A 13,994-nucleotide genomic window follows, 5' to 3' on the forward strand; every position below is an offset into this window, starting at 1 on the left:
AAGTGGAAAATAATATTAATATATAATATTATTATGGCAGTTTTGGCAGACATTTTTGTTTGTAACTTTTTTAAACTGACGCACAAGGGTTAAAAGTGTGGACTTTCGAACATGTAACACGAGTACAGTCGCACGATATCATACGAATTAGCCAAATTTAGAAAAGTCGTACGAATCCTGACGATTTCGCCGTGAGAGCGTGTTGGAAATACAGTCACTTGCGAAGCGGTGCATTGTGGGTGTGCGCGGAGAAGTAAAATGGCGGACTTGGCGAACGAAGGTAAGCGACCGTGTGAATTCACAAAACGCGTACAACAACGCGAATACACCGCCGCTGTTGTTCGTACACTTCATGTTTGTGTTGTTTAGAGTATCACGCGCGTTTATGACACGGTGTGAGTTTATAAACAGCTCTGAAGCGGGGTGTGTGTTGCTAACAGGCTAACCACCGGCCTCTGTGTGTTTCTCTTTTTTATTTTTAGGCGGGTGGAAACGCACGCGCTTGCCCCAATGCTCTCGCGTGCAACACGCACATGCGCGTGCACAGTTTAAAAACAGCAAAAACATCGAGTAATGTGTTGCATGTTGAGTTTTACTGTGTGCATATGATTGCACGACTTATTTTAATACGTGAAAGGTTTTAATCATGGCCTACGGATGTTACATTGAGGCTGGAGGCAAAACGTCTGTCTGTGTTTATGTGGTCATTTTGACGGCTAGAACACTCCGTGCACTTGATAAATAATGTTCAAAGGTGTTTAAGGGGTGATATCATATCTGGGTCATGTTCGTTAACAGCCAGTCTGTGTAATAACCCTACACATGATATCTCAGACCATTTTGACTGCATATTGAGCTTTATTTGGCATAATTTGCATGCTATTTAGATATTTTAACTAGACAGTGTTGTGTTTTAAGCAGTGTATTGGACTGCGTTGTGCTTGCATTGTGCTTTGCTTTATTATAATCGATGCTCGTGCATGTTAATAGGCTTTCATTCGAGCTTAGACGTTTGTCTTCAGCTGGTCAGCCAGGATCGGTGATATTTGCAGTTGAAGTGTGATTTAATAGTCTTTTTCCATCTTCTATAGGGAGATTGTCCCATGCACTGGTGCTTATAAATGTAGCTGAAATACAAAAACGAAAGCAAATGCCAAGTCGGTGGGGTGGCGAGTTGGTCAACTCGTGTTTTAGGCGAGGAACTCGACTTGAAACATTTCGATGCATTTCGATTAATGCCCGGATCAGATCTCACAGTAGGGAATGAGAGGTCGGAACAGTTAGCGGTGCTGCTTCCCTCGGCTAGCCGCTTGTCGGTGTTGTTCAAGCGGCGTGTGGCTATACTCGGGCCCGCTGTCTATGCTAAAGCAGGCCCGCCCACTCTCCTCGTGTTCCGGGGTGAAATGCAACCCCATGCACACATGATTTCCCTCTTTTTAGGACTCTAATGTCCTCCAGGATAGCAGCCCTGCGTGGTGAGATCACTCCTCGTGTGTGTGCATTGGATGCCACAAGGCCCACAACCATTGACCTAATTACAGTGATGTGCATGGGGATAGAAATATTGTGATTTGTTTGGGAAAGGCAGATGTTTACAGATGCACCTGTGCATGGGTATACTGCACTCATTAGTGGTGTGGAAATGCAATTTGGAGTCTTAGTTCTGCTATCTCACAGAATTGAAAATTGTCATCATATATTCACCCTCATGTCTTTCAAAACCCGCCATATGACGTTTTTCCATGGAACACATAAAGAGTTATTTATTCACAGTTCTCCTGACCAACCACTAGGTGGTGTCATAATGATTCTGATTGCCGATGGTTCCGATCTACGTACTCAGCAATGTAAAACTTCCGAAACGAGCGATCCAGACAGAGAACACAACCATTTTAAATGTTAGTTGGAGTAGAAATGAGCTCATGTTCAACTTGTGCAGTTGTTGGTTGTCAGAACAACTCAAAGTAGTTAATTGCATTAACGAGACTAACCATGGGTCATGCCTTAATGTCATCTAGGCCGTACTGTCAAAAGGCGGTATTTGTGACTCTGTAGTGTCGGCACTTTGTAGCCACGTTTTTTTAATTTGGTTTCCCCCCAAATTTAGCTTGCAAAATATCTAAATTTTACACTAAAACACTAGTGTGAAAAATCTAGAGACCGGGAAAAAAAAATAGGCTTCTGTTATGAATTGTGGAACACTTCGACGTTCAGCGAAAAGGTGGATAGCAGAACGTCTAAACTTTTTCGTACAATAAAAGTCGATTGTGATCACGGCTGTCATGCAAGATTTTCAGTAAATAATGAGTAGAAGTAATGCTCCTGGTTCAAAACAAGTTAAGCTCAATCAACAGCATTTGTGGCATTATTTTGATTATTACAAATATTATTTCAACTCATCCCTTGTTCTTTTACGAAAAAGCAAAAGTTACTGTGTCAAAGCGGGCAGTTACAGTGAGGCACTTTCAATGCAAATGAGTGCGGTCAGTATATAAATGTTAAAATACACACTGTTTCAAAAGCATAGCCACAAGACATAAACATTATACATGCTAACTTGATTGTAATGTGATAAAATCGTCCACTAACCATTTCTTTGTAAAGTATCCAATATTGCAACTTCGTTGTCATGGTGACGTAACGTCCTAACTCCAGTTAATCCTTGATTTAATCTTCCTAAAATCATGTGAACACACACATTATTTATGTCTCGTGGCTATACTTTTGAAACGGTGTGTATTTTAGCTCTTATAGACTGGCCCCATTCACTTCCATTGTAAGTGTCTCACTGTAAACTATTTTTGCTTATTTTTAAATAAACGAGGGGCGACTATCCCTTAATCCCACATGACCTGGTTCACAGCCCACACCACCTCAGATTCAATCTGACAGGCTTTGTACTGCTGAATTGGAGTTATGAATGATGTTTTATTACCGCGTATTTTCGTTTCTGTTAAGAGTAATGCAGCTAAAAATATCAGACACTGTCAACCAGATCATGTGTCTTTGTTTATTTACGAAGCATGACGTTAATTTTAAACCTCTTCGATGTGTCAGGGGTGAGAAGGTTCTCATGTTTGGCTCTTTCACTTCAAGTCTTTGAAATTGTCTTTGACAACACAGTTTAGGGAAGGAAGATGCTTTGCAGTGGCTGGTTACTAACCTCAGCTGATCAAGTTACTCAAAGGTTTGTAAAGGAAAAATGTATTTATTGGGTCATGTCAACTAAGGTTAGACTAATAGTGGGCCTCTGTCATTTCTGTGCAGTGATATATGCAATTTCACATCATAGGAGTGATGGTAAAGTGAAGCAACGAGGCCTGAAACGATTAGTCGACAATACAAAATTGTCGACCAAAATTTCCGTTGTCGAATAGTCGTTTGATCTCATTTAACGTAACATGAGATCACATTAAACTTTAACGATGACGCGCGAGAGCGGCACTGCAGTTCTGACTGAGGAGAGGAAGAATTACACAGATCACAGTACAGGTGCACTCTAAACTTTCCAAACAGATTCAGGTGACGTAGATCGCAAAGTATGAGGGAATTATAATGCAAAAATAATAAGCTGGAGCTCTTTAAAGGAAACACCCCGGCATTACATCTTAAATGCAGTTATATTTAATGCATTATAGTTCTATTAAAGTTCAAATAATACGGAAGCAGATCATGTAAATAATTACAAACTCTGAAACTCATTTCTCTGTGCGGTCAGTGCCTCTTCTACGAGTTGTGCGAATGTCTCGATCTAAAAGGGGAGAGATTGAAACGGCACCCGGCTGATGCACACTCTGTCACGGGACACTCATCCCTCGAGCACGCACGCTTAAAGCAGCTAGATTATAACGTGATGGCTCACAACTTTATTAATAAGAAAGAGTTAGTTTTTTTGTGAGTTAAAGATGGATTGAAGTGAACAGAGAGGTGAGAGAGGGTAGTCGTCGCCCCATTATACACTGAAACAAAATACGTTTTTGATTTGTTTTTGTTTGTTTTCCAGTATAAATATCTAAAACTCCTTTAAAACAACGTACATTTACTTTAACAGCTATACTGCAAACAAGACAAACTCTTGATAACAGGATTTTTTTGCAGGGAATTTCTTTACTGAATTAAACAAATATATTTTTTCCCTTTAATTCAGTGAATGCCATTTAGAGGTATTTTTAAAAGATGATTTTGTCCTCTTTATTGTTAGTAAGCACGTTTAATACAACCTTTTAAGTCGGGGCACAAGCTGAATAATCAGTTAAGACCTAATGATTAATCGTTGCAATAATCGCCGAATAATCGTTCTAATAATTGTTAGATTAATTGATTATCAAAATAATTGTTAGTTGCAGCCCTACTTTCAATACAAATGTATTGAAAATGGGTTCATTACTCAAAGCTTCTGTACACAGTTCAATGTACTGCCATCTGGTGGTCAAAAAATGAAGGGCATCTAGTAAGCCGCTGTGGCCGACGACATTTTTTGAAGTGATAAAATTCATGATCAATGCTATTATGTTGTTTTCATGTTTTATTCAACACAGTTGAATGTACAGTTGGTTTAATTTGATATTTTTTGAGTAAATGCAATTGCTAACATGGACATGCCATCTATGGTTGCTGGACTACTGTGTGTACCGTTATTTCCTTCTTCCTAATATATTAACAATTTCATCATGTGCAAATAAATTATTAAAATTTGATGACTAAACAGAAATCTGAAGAAACTGCTATCTACCATTTAAAATACAATAGTTTTTTGTTTTGTGTGAAATTGAGTAAATATAGTGTTAAATAAGAGTTTATAATTGCTATTTTTAGCAATTTTATGTTTGTTATTTACTATATTAAATTGTGTGATATATTAGCATTATATCGGCCACCCTGCTCTATGGATATCAGCATCGGCCATTAAAAAACCCCATTTCGGTTGACCACTAGTTACTAGTAGTGTTGTTACGATACCAAAATTTGAGAAGTCGGTACTGATACCAGTGAAATTTCTCAATTCTCGATACCAATTTCGATACGTCTGCAAAAATATGCTAATCTGGTAATGTGCTATTTTTTTGGTGGGGTGGGGGTTGGGATTTTCTCCCCAATTTGGAATGCCCAATAACCAATGCACTTTAAGTCCTCGTGGTGTTGTAGTGACTCGCTCAATCCGGGTGGCGGAGGATGAATCTCAGTTGCCTCCGCGTCTGAGACCGTCAATCCGCGCATCTTATCACGTGGCTTGTTGAGCGCGTTACTGCTGAGACCTAGCACGTGGCAAGGCTACGTGCTATTCTCCGCTGCATCCACGCACAGCTCACCACACGCCCCACCGAGAGCGAGAACCACATTATAGTGACCACGAGGAGGTTAACCCAACGTGACTCTACCCACTCTAGCAACCGGTTGCTTGGGAAGCCTGACTGGTGTCACTCAGCACGCCCTGGATTTGAACTTGCGACTCCAGGTGTGGTAGTCAGCGTCTTTACTCGCTGAGCTACCCAGGCCCCCCTTGATAATGTGCTATTGAACACACTCCTTTAGCCTATTTAAAGTTACATTTCAATGTAAATAATACATTAAAAGACATGCATGTTTCCTTCGTGTTTCTCAATGAAATATGTATTCCTTACCATGTGTTTTTTTTGTTGTTGTTTTTTTTTTTAAGTAGGTTCTTTGTTGAAATCGGTTTTATTTTTTCCCAAATCCTTTTTTTAAATTTATTTATTTTTCCAGAATTCCATGTTTTAAAGTTTAATTTAATTTCATCATCACCATGGCATCAGATTAATTCTTAAAACTTTGAAAAACTTTTAACAAGTAAAAAATAGAACATTCATTTTCAACCATTGCGTTTTTTAAATTTAAAATAAATGTAAAATAAACTTGTGATGTATTGCTTCATTTTTATTATTATTATTTATTAATCATTATTTATTATTATTACAGTTATTACATTTTACTATCCAGGTGTAATTTATTTCTGTCGCAATTTCTTCAATTTCAGGTGTATAGCTTTTATTTTGAATCATGCTTTTATTAAGACGTGAGCTTTTATTTTGACGTGTGGTTTTGATGGAGCACTTCTGACAGATATACAGTGTGCTACAAGGCCCAGTGTGGTCGTTAAAGCACAAATGCTGTTATTTAATTATATAAATATATAGTCTACATGTAATATGCGCTTCACAGCAGATTAGTGCTCTGCTCTGTCATCTCGTACAATGGGAATGATTCTCGATGTTTTAGTGTTTCCAGTGTATAAGCGATCTGCTTCACACTTTCATTTTAAAGCATGCAACTCATACAGACTCAGATTGCATGGCTTTCATGGCTTAATAATCACACTAGGACATACCACGATTTTAATTAAATTATTAGATAATAATTCTGACTGACAGACGGCTGCTTTTAAATGCTCACACGCTTATTTGAGCGCATGCCGTTACTCTCTTTACACTTAAATGGACAATTAATCAAATTAAAATAGTGATATGTCCTAGTGTGATTATTAAACCACCAGTTAAATACAGTCTGCATGTGGTATTGGTGTCAGTAAACACTAACTATTACTTTATTGTATGTTTTAGCATAGCTTGACCAATCAGCAGTCTGGGACTGCTATCTGTTTTATAAAATACAGTATTATGTCCATAGATTTTTGGAATTAATATTAGGAGGAACTGTCAATCAGCTCATTATGAATGTCAAAATGGCCAAATATTGGTCAATCAATCGGCCTGGTATAGTCGGCCTATTACCGTACTAAAATCCTGCAGACTTGATCCAGTTGGTGTCATTTAGATGTTGTTCGCTTTGACTGTAGATTGTGTTATGTCTTGGGTATTTGAGAGTTTGTCAAAGCCTTTTTCTAGTCAAACTAATGTATTAATAAAAGAACAACATTTCCTATGAATGCTGTTGGTCTTATCAGTTTGTGTCATATCCTTTTCAGTTTTAAGAAAATAACTCATTTATTTAGCTGTACTTTGGATGTTTGTGTTAAATAAAAACTTAGATGTGAAGTGTTGAAATGCAAATTTGAGTACCTTTGGATTGCAGAGAAATATAACGGGATTGCGAGATGGATTTCCTTCTAATTTTTTTTTCTCCATTTTCTCTTTTGCAGAGAAGCCTGCTATAGCTCCTCCAGTGTTTGTGTTTCAAAAGGACAAAGCACAGAAGGTTTGTCTGCTTCAACTATTTAAAGGAATAAGTTACCCAAAAATGTACTAGGGCTGACACAGTTTGGCTGATGTTTAATTGTCAAGCAAATAATTGCAACTATGACGATTGATTGTCTGGATTAGGGCTTTCATGATTGTGATGATTAATTGGCATACTTCTTAAGGTGTATGTATGCATCATACATCTTAAGAAGTCATTTATTCATATTTAATTGGAGGGTAAGGAATTGATGGTAGAATTTTCATTATTGGGTGAACTAAGCCTTTAAAAAACGACATGATCAAAAATGATTTCCATACTCCCATTTCAGTCTTAACCGGAAACCTAGGCTAAACTAGATACTGTTGACATCTGAAAGTTCTCGCATATCTTTCTAGAACATGACCTTAAATCTGTAAGAGTTTAAGTTTTTACAGCAGCATTACACCCCCACTGAACGGTTGTTGATGAAGATGTCAGCTACTTATAATAACAATCTGAGACTATTATATGGTTAGTAAAACAAAAAAAAATCTTCTTGGTAAATAATTAATCTAGGAAGTGCATAGGTTTGCATTTTATTACAATAAAAAAAATTTTTTTTTTAATTAAACGTAAAGGCGGGACGTGAATTTATCACCCAACACCAAGTAAATCCACTAACTCCGCTGGTTAGATTGACTGGTAATAGGAATGTGCAAGAATGCGAAGAAGTCAGTTGTTGACTAGTCGATTAGTGAAAAATAATGAAAAGGTTTTTTAATTTTAAAATTTAAGGGGGGCCTTGGTAGCTTAGCGAGTATTGACGCTGACTACCGCCGCTGGAGTCGAGAGTTCGAATTCAGGGTGTGCTGAGTGACTCCAGCCAGGTCTCCTAAGCAACCAAATTGGCCCGTTGCTAGGGTGGGTAGAGTCACATGGGGTAACCTCCTCGTGGTTGCTATAATGTGGTTCTCGCTCTCGGTGGATGCCATGGAGAATAGCGTGAAGCCTCCGCATGCGCTACGTCTCCGCGGTAACGCACTCAACAAGCCACGTGATAAGATGCATGGATTGACAGTCTCAGATGTGGAGGCAACTGAGATTCGTCCTCCGCCACCCAGATTGAGGCGAGTCACTACGCCACCACGAGGACTTAGAGCGCATTGGGAATTGGGCATTCCAAATTGGGGAAAAAAGTTTTTTTATTTTTTTATTTAAGACAGCTTGTTAAAATTGGAATTATTGTTGTCTAATTTTTTTTAATATCACAAATACCATTACAATTAGTATAAATAAGTATAGTATAAACATTATTTTCATAAATCTGACGGTAGCCACCTCACGCTGTTTGCTGCAGGCGCTAAACTGTTAGCGTGTGTGACGTCACGGAAAACGAGTGCTGTAGTACAATGCAATATATGTCAAGATAATGTCACTATTGCTCAGAATGTCAAGGATGTGAGCTCAGAGTCGGGCAGAATCTTCATCTGGTATTGAAGAAGCGAAAATCCGGCCATCAATTTTTATCTTATTTTTGGCGAGGAATACCGAGCTCGAGATAAATGACAAAGATCACTGCATGGACCCGGACCAGAACCCTCTCCAATGGTGGACGATGAATGAGAGTCAATATTTTCTAATCTCTCACGCATCGCTGTCCATCCATCGCCGACACCTGTGGCGGGCGTCAACAGGCTTCGCTCAAATCTCTTTTAAACATGTAGCTTTTGTTTCTGAATAAAAATATGTTGACGGATGAATGATTAAGCCAGTTTTGTCTGTGAAAAATCGAAACTATTTTGCTATCAGACTTCATCTTGGAGCAATGTTCCCGTTGTTTCATATATAATACGTAAGTCTCAGTTTTGGTGACTTTGACAGTTTTGAGCACACAAAGGTTATTGTTATTAAACTTATTTATTTTTTGAATAGCCTATCTGTTATCCTATTGAGGTGATGTGCTTAGTGTCTATGTACTATTATTAAGAAACACACCTGATTGGTTTCTTGTGGAAGTAAGTCCAGCCTAAATATATTTAGGGCTTTATTTACGGACTAGTCGATTTTGACATTAATGTAGTTTTGCACATCCCTAGCTGGTAGTGAGAGAAAACATGATTTCAAAAATTTGAAGCATGTTTCCAAGAAGCAAATGAAACTAAATATAGCATCTCAACAGGATGCTTAAGAAATTATTTGAAAATTGGGTCCAAAAAAGTTGTTGTTTTCTAGTTGACTGTGTTTCTCTGTAATGTAGTCCAGCTTTGTTTTGACCATTTGTAAAATATATATATATATATATATTTTTCATCTGTTCCAGAGATCTGCAGATGGGTCGAGTGCGGAGGATGGAGACGGTGAGTTTGCGTGCTTTGCATTTAGACTCTTAACGCTATGTTCACGTCTTGTCAGAATGTCCATAAATATGAACTTCATGTCTTTGTCAAATTTTTAATTACAAGTCGGAAACTATGAATTTTACGAATTCCTCCATTTGACTGTTGTGATGTCATTATAAAAACAGAATAATCCATATAATAGCTAGTGAGACTGGGGAAACACGTCCGGGACCCTCACTATTAGCTCCTCAGGGATGCGTTCTCTCTCCACTGCTCTTCTCTCTGTACACGAATGACTGCACTGCAAAAGACCCCTCTGTCAAGCTCTTGAAGTTTGCAGAGGACACCATGGTCATCGGCTTCATCCGCGACGGTGACAAGTCTGCATACAGATGGGAGGTTAAACAGCTGGCTGTCTGGTGCGGTCACAACAACCTGGAGCTGAACATGCTCAAAACAGTGGTGATGATGGTGGATTTAGGAGGAGCACCCCAACATTGACCCCACTCACCATCCTGAACAGCACTGTGGCAGCAGTGGAGTCATTCAGGTTCCTGGGCACTACCATCTCACAGGACCTGAAGTGGGACACCCACATAGACTCCATTGTGAAGAAGGCTCAGCAGAGGTTGTACTTCCTTCTCCAGCTGAGGAAGTTCAACCTGCCACAGGAGCTGTTGACTCAGTTCTACTCAGCCATCATTGAGTCTGTCCTGTGTACATCTATATCTGTCTGGTTTGGTTCAGCCACCAAATCAGACAGAAGGAAACTACAACGGACAGTCAGGACTGCTGAGAGGATTATTGGTGCCCCCTGCCCTCCCTCCAACACCTGTACGTCTCCAGAGTGTGGAAACGTGCAGGTAGAATCACTCTGGACCCCACACACCCTGCCCACTCCCTCTTTGAACTGTTGCCCTCTGAGTTACCTGATGTGCTTTCTTGCAGACATTTAGCAAGAACATCTAGTTGTGTATTAATGTAGCACTGAAGTATTTTGCCAACCAAAAGCTGCACATGGATCTGTTTTGGCTCAATGAGCATTGCCATAGCAACAGTTTTGGAGTCCATGGATGTAAATAGCTCAGAGTTGAATCAGCAGTCCATCTCATAACTGCAATAATTCTGACACGACTGTCTATCTCTCATTACTTCAGTCATACAGGTATTTTGGCTTTAGTTTCTGATTGGTCTATGGATTTGATTGTTTCCTCCCCCTTCCAGATTCGGATCGGGATGATGGCGAGTACTGTCCCCCTGTAAAGCGAGAGAGGACCTCATCTCTGACCCAGTTCCCCCCGTCACATTCAGGTGAATTCACACTAATCCATGTCACTGTTCGTGTGGATGCCAAGTGTTTGATTTCACATCGTTTTTGTAAGCTAACTGAAAGTTTTACTCTCCCATCTGATCCTCTCTCTATGTCTTTTTCTCCTGCTGCAGTTCCCAAGAATAATATCTTTATGCCCCCAAGTTTATGCCAGTCTCCAACTGGTAATTCCGATTCTGAGCCAGGTAAGAACCAGCCATTGTTATTAATTGAGCAGCTGTACCCTTGGATTTAAACCTGCTGTCAAGTTTAGTTTAACCTGAAAAAAGCTAGATTTCGGTCCTCGCTCAAAGCGAAAATGTTGACAAAGTCACAGCTACTCAGAACAATTTTGATGTTTAATATGCAACATTTGGAGGATTGTTTTAGACCTGCCAGCCTTCTACATAGTGAGTAAATCACTCGCATATGCAACCAAACTTCATATAATGCAACTAAAATATGTATTTTATTAGCCACTGGCAAGTATATATTCAGATTTTACTCGTCAGAGATTAAATTGTGTAGTGACAAAGAAGAGCTCTTTCATTTCATGTCTCTTAAAATCCTTTCTATTATTTACAGTTGGTTGGTGATCAAAAAGATGAAACATTAATTCTAATCATGCATTGCATGGATGAGGGAAAACCCACCGTGCAACTTGTCTCTCGTTAATGTGTGCTGCGCTCATTGAACCATAAACACTTGTTAGTGGAGCAGCTGTTCTCTTAAAGAGACAGTACCAATTTACCGCTTGTTATACTTATCAAAGTAAATCACACAAGTGCATATAAACAAACATGTTACATAATGTATTAAAATGTAGTAATTTAAATAATGTGTAAATACATAAATATTTGAATCGCACAATCATGCATTGTGAAATATTGTAACTTCAGATCTTCACTGAAATTATTAAAGAATTTAACAAATAGGCTTGTGCCGCATCTATGCAAGGGTTTGGTAAAAAAAAAATTTTTTTTTTTTTTTTTTTTTGCATAGTAGTTTTGATATAGTAGCACAATTATTATTTTATAATATAATTATGGTTTCTATTTTCATTCCCTTCCATCCTCGTGAATATTTTGTTAAAAATTTGTATGAAATTTCAAACAGCGACAACAGCTTGAATCATTATTGTAAATGCAATTTCATGACATCATATAAATTGATAAAATATGAAAGTTGTACATTTGTACATAAGTTAAAATGTGATTAAAAGGATCAAAAGCAAAATATGAAAATAAAATGTACATTCTCGCATACTATATTGCGTGAAATCATATAAATGAAAACGAATATATATGAAATATGATTTTTATATATATATATATATATATATATATATATATATATATATATATATATATATTAGGGATGTCCCGATACTATTTTTTTGAGAACGAGTACTAGTACCGAGAGATAGATAGATAGATATATATATATATATATATATATATATATATATATATATATAAAAAATTTTTACTCGCCTATACCTGTTTGTTTTTGTTTTTTTCTGAACTCAGTATTAGCAATTTATTTCAATTTTATCATCAAAATTGTGTTTAAATAAATAAAAACTTAATAGAGCATCACAGATGTGAGATATTGCTTAAATATAATAGTTACTATTGATTTATTATTATTAGTAGTAGTATTACAGTGAATATTACATAACTATACAGTAGTGATCTATTTCTGTCATGCTTTTTTCATTTAAATTGAGCTTTTATTTTGAAGTGTTTCTGTGTTGTTAGACCAAGGAGCTCTGACGTAATCATGGCAGATTCCCAATCCGGAAAAGCCGGTCGCTATGTGAATCACAGTAATTGTTAAACTGCAAAAGGCTACTATTTAAATAAATATGTAGTCTGTATATGACTCGTGCTAAAAAGTGAATGAGCGCTCTGTTTGCTGTCATCTGCTGCAAACAGAGTATGCGATGCTCATAATAGTGTTTTCCGTGTATGAGCCAAGGATCTTTAAAGGTAGAGCAGTTTGTGTCTCTGTGTCTGCACAACACCGGCTAAACACATTCACAAGCACTCACATTTAAAACGCTGCACGTGCAAACATATATTTATCTCAATAAATCGCAGCTTTTGCTGTTAAATAATCTCACTAGGACATGACTTGATTTAATCTGTAAGCTGAATGTTTACGTAATGACATTCGTACGTCAGATGGTATCGGAGCATTTTTACGAGTACCAGTATATGAGCGTGGTATCGGACCCGATACCGATACCAGTATTATCCCTATATTATATATATAACGATATTATATATAATATCTTTTTTAGTTTTCAGTTGCATGACACTTACATTTTGTCAAAAGTCTGGTGAGTACGGGGCCTGGGTAGCTCAGCGAGTATTGACGCTGACTACCACCCAGCCAAGTCTCCTAAGCAACCAAAGTGGCCCGGTTGCTATGGAGGGTACAGTCACATGGGGTAACCTCCTCGTGGTCGCTATAATGTGGTTCTCACTCTCTGTGGGGCGCGTGGTGAGTTGTGCATGGATGCCGCGGAGAATAGCGTGAAGCCTCCACACGCGCTATGTCTCCGCGGTAACGCGCTCAACAAGCCACGCGTTAAGATGCGCGGATTGACGGTCTCAGACGTGGAGGCAACTGAGATTCGTCCTCCGCCACCCGGATTGAAGCAAGTCACTACGCCACCACGTGGACTTCGAGCGCATTGGGAATTGGGCATTCCAAATTGGGGAGAAAAAAAAAAGTCTTGCGAGTAAAATCTAAAATTTACTAGTCACTAGTTTACTAGTTTTTTTTATTTATTTATTTTTTTTATTTTTTATTCCACTACAGTTTTTTCTTATCGCATTTTCATGCTTATAATCAATATGCAGATGATTTTAAATTGGTCAATAATTGGCCGATACATATCGGCAGCTGATACAACGGTGCATCCCTACACAAGACGTAAACAAATATGCATATTCACCTGCTTTTAGTATGATAAAATCACTTACCTTTTCTGTTTAAAGTTGTATCCAATTTAACATCTTCGTTGCTATGACGACATAATGCTTTGAACCCTAAAGTGCTAAAAAAACGATGATATAAACAACTTAACAGCTCTAAAAATGCAGAATTCAATAAAATTTTAACGGAAGAATTAATGCGTGTTTTTAGAAAATTATCAGCTTCACATTTCTGCCTTTTAACCCCTCTAAAAATTTGCCCCA

At 38.0% G+C, this 13,994-nt stretch overlaps 1 protein-coding gene across 4 annotated transcripts in view; it reads left to right on the forward strand.

Moving 5' to 3' along the window:
• Positions 1-240: 240 nt before the first annotated feature.
• LOC127441340 (ran-binding protein 3-like) overlaps positions 241-13,994 on the forward strand; it is a 38,460-nt gene continuing 24,706 nt past the window's right edge. For 3 of the 4 annotated variants that reach the window (XM_051698646.1, XM_051698647.1, XM_051698650.1), the window contains exons 1-5: positions 241-280; positions 7,118-7,173; positions 9,458-9,494; positions 10,701-10,787; positions 10,920-10,991. In XM_051698646.1, the coding sequence (XP_051554606.1) occupies positions 259-280; positions 7,118-7,173; positions 9,458-9,494; positions 10,701-10,787; positions 10,920-10,991 (274 nt within the window). In that variant the 5' untranslated portion in view covers positions 241-258. Of the gene's footprint in view, positions 281-729; positions 755-7,117; positions 7,174-9,457; positions 9,495-10,700; positions 10,788-10,919; positions 10,992-13,994 lie in introns of those variants that run through there. The other variant, XM_051698649.1, reaches the window with a different exon arrangement.

Source organism: Myxocyprinus asiaticus, chromosome 5 (genome assembly GCF_019703515.2).
Source record: "Myxocyprinus asiaticus isolate MX2 ecotype Aquarium Trade chromosome 5, UBuf_Myxa_2, whole genome shotgun sequence".
Taxonomy (NCBI): Eukaryota; Metazoa; Chordata; class Actinopteri; order Cypriniformes; family Catostomidae; genus Myxocyprinus; species Myxocyprinus asiaticus.